General features: G+C 41.2%; 2 protein-coding genes across 2 annotated transcripts in view; both read right to left on the bottom strand.

The window, feature by feature from the left end:
* LOC101306320 overlaps positions 1-2998 on the bottom strand; it is a 6822-nt gene extending 3824 nt beyond the window's left edge. The window contains exons 1-6 of the mRNA XM_004295847.1: positions 1754-2998; positions 1580-1666; positions 1283-1484; positions 1062-1188; positions 313-552; positions 85-160 (exon numbers count right to left, since the gene is read on the bottom strand). Of these exons, the coding sequence (XP_004295895.1) occupies positions 85-160; positions 313-552; positions 1062-1188; positions 1283-1484; positions 1580-1666; positions 1754-2998 (1977 nt within the window). The remainder of the gene's footprint in view (positions 1-84; positions 161-312; positions 553-1061; positions 1189-1282; positions 1485-1579; positions 1667-1753) is intronic.
* A 1045-nt stretch (positions 2999-4043) lies between these two features.
* Positions 4044-5089, bottom strand: LOC101306615 (putative ribonuclease H protein At1g65750-like). The gene is made up of 2 exons (XM_004295848.1): positions 4733-5089; positions 4044-4625 (listed from the first exon to the last, which is right to left on the bottom strand). Exons 1-2 carry the CDS (start codon positions 5087-5089, stop codon positions 4044-4046), a joined length of 939 nt encoding a protein of 312 aa, XP_004295896.1.
* Positions 5090-5927: the final 838 nt, after the last annotated feature.

A 5927-nucleotide genomic window follows, 5' to 3' on the forward strand; every position in this document is an offset into this window, starting at 1 on the left:
AAANAAAAAAAAAAAAAGATCAATCAAAACATAAATTTTACTTCACCTAGCCAAAGAAACTACTTTGCATGTCTGAATTGCAACCTGTCCATTATGAATATAAGATAGTTCGGTTCCATCTTCCAAGACCTCAAAAACCAACTTATGCATTCCGATATCCCTAATGAAAAAATGACAGACAACAGATAGGAAAATTATAAAGAGGACAAAAAAAACTTAAAAGAGGAACAGTACATGGTAAAACTTGTGTTAAAGAAAAAAGATTGATAAACATGAGACAAATAGATAACAAGAGAGAGAAAGGATGAATACTTTTTGGTTACTCTTCCTCGACTCTTACTTGCTGACGAACTGCTCTTTAGCACAGTATCAGGACACTTAGAAGAGGAATCAGGGCATTCTGAGATGGTACCGGGAAGCTTAGAAACAGTTTCATGACACCTAGAAATGATGTCAGGACACTGTGGAATGGTGTCCGGACACTCTGGGATGGTGTCGGGACACTTTGTCACAGGATCAGGAGAGGTTGCAACTGAAACCAGCTTTGGTAATCTGAAATATTATCCAAATGCCCATCTCTAATTAGTTACAGTAACATCTAAATAAATAACTGAAAGACACTCGTTTGTATTTATAGTTCGTAAGATATAAGAACCCCTAACTCTACATCAAACAACCTGATAGACACATAAAGATAACACAACTGAAATTATTGCTACTTTGCTAGATGTACACTTCTGCATATCCACCAATGCAGTTTACAAAAGATATTTCATATTCATAACTGAGCAATCAAATGTGAAGAAAGTAACAAGTATGGCTAAAAAGTCACTGTTGTACCCGCAGAGTAAGTTTCTGTGACTCCATGCACTATTGAAAGGCTTACTGAATTCCAAATTCTATGTATAACAATCCAGATAACACAAAAGCTCATTTTTGTTTAAACAGTGTATTAAAATGCAAGTTTTTAGGCGCATACAAGTCATAACAAACAATTAAAAGCAAAAATTGTCGAACAATCAGATGACACATAACTAAATAAGCAGAGTTGCAAAGCTTACTCAGAGGAATCATTTGCAGCCTCAGAAGGCTTCTCAGCTACAGAAAATTTAGCTTGGGTCTCTTTTAACTCCAAGCAGGAGCCACAAAGAAGCATTGCTGGTGTAGTCTCATCTTGGCACATAGATCCTGCATTTTGAATTTTTATGAGCAGTTTTCAAATGCAAAGGAAAAAAATGAACCTCAAAAGGCATTTAGTTCCATAAGTGAACACAAAAGCAACCTTTGCAATTGAGGCAGATGGTACAAGTCTTTATTGATGAGCAACCAACAGCAAGCCGGACAGCTTCTTCCAAGGTTTCCAATGAAGAATCGCATGCTGTAAGGACATCCCGAAGGGTGTTACCATTCTCAAGATATATGTACTCAGGAGGCCGTTTATTTGTGCTTTCAGCATGCAACTCAAAAATAGCTGGTGAAACAACCTACATAAATTCAATCCACTAGTCCATCAAATCACTGGATCAAGGGGCAAATTTAAAATCAATTACAAAATAACATGCCATCATGAAATACTCACATCAGTTCCATTGCATCGCTCACAGTGACACAATATATGAGAACCAGTAATCACTCCTGTATGCCCTTTCTCCGCAGTAAAACTCCCCTAAACAACAATAAAATTAAAGCATCATTAGTAATAATCATACACATTAACAATGAGCATACAGCACCACAATCGAAAAGAACATACCTTTGATACTTTACGGTAAGTCACTGGCTGCCCCTCGAGAATACCAGTTTCAAGGAGCTCCGACAACTTAAACTTCTTCACAGTCTTCGACATTTTCATCTCAACCTCAACTGACGAGCTTTTCTGTGAGACTGTATCTAAGTCTAGGGCTTCATTCTCTGCATTCAATGCAGACCGAGTAAACCTCCTCTGCGGCTTTACACTCACCTCACAGTCCATCTTATCACCCTTTTCAATCAAATCGAGTATTTCTAATCTCACCAAAGGCTGTTCAGGTTCACTCTTTTTCAATTCCTCCTGCTTAGGCTCATCTTCAGTCACAGAATCACCAGCACCACCGGCATTGGGTTCGTCATCAATAGCCATATCCGCTGCACCATTCTTCAATTCATCTTCAGCCACTTGGTGGCTCTTAAGCTTCAATGCCGACCGAGCATACTGCCTAATCGGCTTTTCACTCACCTCGCATTCCGCCTTATCACCCTTCTCACTCAAATTAAGAATGTCTAGTTTCACCAAAGGCTGCTCAGACTCACTCTTCTTCAATTCCTCCTGCTTAGACTCATCCCCCTTCACCGACTCACCCCCACAACCGGCATTGGTTTCATTCCCAACAGCCATGTCCACCGCACCAGTCTTCATCTCGTCTCCGTTGACCTTCTCTGCCAGCTTAGACTCAGCCACTTGGCTCTTTCGCCTCGATGCCAACCGACTGTACCTCATAATCGGCTTCTCCACCACAATCACCTCTCCTTCCACCAAATCTGGCTTTTCCGGCTCATTCTTCTTCAACTGCTCCTGCTTAGCCTCATCACCATTACCGATAGAACCAACAATCTGCTCATTATCCACATCCATCTCTACAACACCGTTCTTCAACTCCTCTCCGGTGACCTTCTCCTTCACCGCAGACTCAGCCACATGGCTTCTCGGCTCATCATCGCTCATAAGATCCACCACATCGCTTTTCGCATCGTCTTCTTCGCTTACAGCCTCCACCAAATCCTCAACACCTTTCACATTCTCGCCGCCGCTCGCCGCCTTCTCCTCCTCGGTTTTCGTCGCCTTCTTCAATCTCTTACGGTTCACATTCTCCGGAGCCTCAATCTGGGGCTTCCTGGCCCGGGTCCGGCCCAACGAACAACAGACATCCACCTGAGACAATGCAAAGGTCAATTCGCGCTTCAGCCCTTGCCGGACGCGAGACCGCACCACGAACTCGTCGGAACCTGTCCCGTTCGCCATGAACGAGCTTCAAAACCCTAGAAATTTCCCCCAAATCTCCACCCGGGTTCAGATTTCGTTTCGGATTTGGAAGTTTAAAAACAAAAAGCAACCGAATTGGTAAGGATAAGGGTTAGAATTCAAGACTGAATCTGAAGGATTCGGCGAAATTAGGGTTTTCTGAGAAATTTTGGGGGTTCCTAATTTGGAGGATAGAGAGAATGACAAAGGTGTTTGTTTTGGAGGAGAATTGTAGAAGACCGGGGGTCACAACCAGATAAAGAAGAGAGGAAAACCGAGCTTTTACATCTGTAATTTCGATAAATGACGAAAGTACCCCTGATACGAGGATGTGTTTTGTTCGGTCTTGAAAAATATTTCGACCAAAAAAATACTGCCATAAATTAAAAGCTACTATGAATCGGAAAAAAAAAAGTTAGGGGTTTTTATAAAAAAAAAAGGCTATTGAAGTCCTTAAATGATAAAAAAAAAAATCCCTAAATTTTACATAATTATAATTCAGCACCCCCACTTGGATCTCTTAAAAACGTTGACCTTTAAAAATTACAAACCATACCACTGAAATCACGTTCACCACTACACATAACCGTCATGTTTTGTTATTCTCTTCTGGGGTATTCTCAAGGTTCACAATAGCTTTCGTTTGAATGAAGTAATAGTACCCTTTTGTAGTTTTGGGCTGCTAGAAAATTTTGAAATTTAAGTTGTTTGCTAATTAATTAGTAGTGGTTCATTTTGGGTTTCGTTGTTAAGATTGCTTAGATGGTGTTTGATATAATGCCTAACTGGGTTGTGTTCCATATTCTTTTTTTTTTTTTGGTTTACAAAGAGTGCTTAAAAAGCACAAACGAAAGAGAAAAAGAGACTAAATACTAAAACAGTTGCCAGTTTTCTTAGCTCTAGTGACTAAACATAAGTCATTAAGGAAGTCATCAGCAGCATGAATAGGAGGGCTGTCAAAGCAAATCAGACTAAGGTCATGAAGGATACTGCATTTGGCTAGAAAGTCCGTTGTAGCATTGCACTCTCTGAAAATGTGAGAGAGCTAAGCATCATCCATCTTGTTCATCATGTTTTTGCAACCACAAAGAAGGGAACCCAAAGGATGAATATCAAAGTTGGAATTTTGCATCAGTTGGACCAAGACAGCAGAATTAGATTCAATCACTAAGTTTTTGATATTCAAATCAACAGCCAGCTTCAGACCATGAAAAAGACCCCATGCTTCAGCATCCAAGATTTCACCAACTTCAAGATTAATATGAAATCCAATAATCCAGTCTCCACAATGATTTCTAATAACACCACCAGCACCTATTTTACCAGAAGGAGAAGTCCTAGTTCCATCAACATTTAACTTGAAAAAATTCTCAGGAGGCCTTTTCCATGAAAGCATAGTATAGCTGAACATGGAATTTTCATTGGATTTCAACTTAGTTTTCTTCCATTCAATAGCATAATCCCATATCATATTCTTGAAGCAAGCAGGAAGAACAAAGCCAGGCTCAAAAACCTGTTTATTTCTCCACTTCCAAATAAACCAACAGATGAAAATAAACAAGCACTTCCATCTGATATTATCTTGAATAGCAGTATGACAGTGGAGAGAAGCATTAATCCATCCATTCTAATCCAAAGAAAAAGAATTATCAATGCAAGCAGGTTACTGAAGGCCCTCCAAATTATCTTAGATCTTGGATAGTCCCTAAAGAGGTGTAATAAGGTCTCATCAACAGAATGACAAATGGGGCAAGCAGGATTAGAAGCAAAACCTCTAGTAACTCGTTGAACATTGGTAAGCAATTTCTTGTGAAGTAAAGTCCACAAAAAGGTCTTAAGTTTTGGGGGCAGATCAAAGTTCCATAAGGCACTCCATTGAGGATTCACAGGTTCAGACAAGTCAAAAAGGGAATTATATGCACACTTTACAGAAAACTGACCATTAGAAGTAGAGTTCCAAATTCTAATATCATCACCGCACTCATTAAAACCAGTTGGAACATTAATGATGAAATTCACATTATTACGAGGAAGAACAGAAAGAAGAAGTTCCACATCCCAGCCCTCAGCATTCCAAAAATTACAGACCATAGCTGTAATACCCCGAAAATTTGATATTAGTTTCTAATATTATTTGGAGTTTTTGAGTTAGAAGTTAGTGTGTTTTTGAAGTTAGAAGGAAGAGCGGAAGTGTTCGGTCACATAATTTACCCGAAACGGTCTTATGGTTCTAAGGGGTCAAAAGTTGACTTTCAAATCTGTTGGGTTTCTCGAGAAACTTCCTTCACGAAAGTTATAGAGCACGACGATACGAGTTCGTAGACACGTGGCACGCGTAAAACGGACTTCGTATGTAGAAGTTATGGTCAGTGGAAGTTGTGGCTTTTCGGGATTATTTAGGTTAAATAGGAAATTTTCAGTTTGGGTCCTCAGTTTTTCAGAAACCAGATTTTCCTCCCTCTCCTTCTCTCTGTCCGACCCCGAGAGAATTCAAAGTCCTCCAGCCGACCCGACCCGGACCCGGTGACCTGACCCGGCTTTTTCGGCCACCTCCGACCGACCTATACGTCGGCACCGGTCGGGTTCTCTTCCTCTCCTCCGTCCGAGCTGACCTGTGGTGGTGATGTGCACCGTTTCGGTCCCGAGGTAGTGACCCGAAGCTTGGAAGTTCGGGTTAGAGACCCGGTCGGGTTTCAGACATCCGGCGGCGGCGACAAGGCGGGAGACCGGTCGGGATAGAAGGCCCTTGGCATCCTAGTTCGACTTCTGGTGGCCTTGGAGCGCGACTCACGGCAGAGAGTGGCGGTGGTGGATTCTAAAATTTTCCGATGAGTTTTCGGTGATTTCCGGCCGATTTCGGCCGAACTGGTTAGACCTTCAGGTATGAAAAGTGTCCCCCTTGTAGTATTCTACAAGTTTCGTGTTGAGA

Source organism: Fragaria vesca, linkage group LG3 (assembly GCF_000184155.1).
Source record: "Fragaria vesca subsp. vesca linkage group LG3, FraVesHawaii_1.0, whole genome shotgun sequence".
In the NCBI taxonomy this organism is placed as follows: Eukaryota; Viridiplantae; Streptophyta; class Magnoliopsida; order Rosales; family Rosaceae; genus Fragaria; species Fragaria vesca.

Excerpts from the sequence above, each read along its gene's own strand:
- LOC101306615 (XM_004295848.1), bottom strand. The coding sequence starts at position 5,089 with ATGGTCTGTAATTTTTGGAATGCTGAGGGCTGGGATGTGGAACTTCTT. Across the intron at positions 4,626-4,732 it reads CTTGCCCCATTTGTCATTCT|AATGGATGGATTAATGCTTC; the intron begins GTTGATGAGACC and ends TCTTTGGATTAG.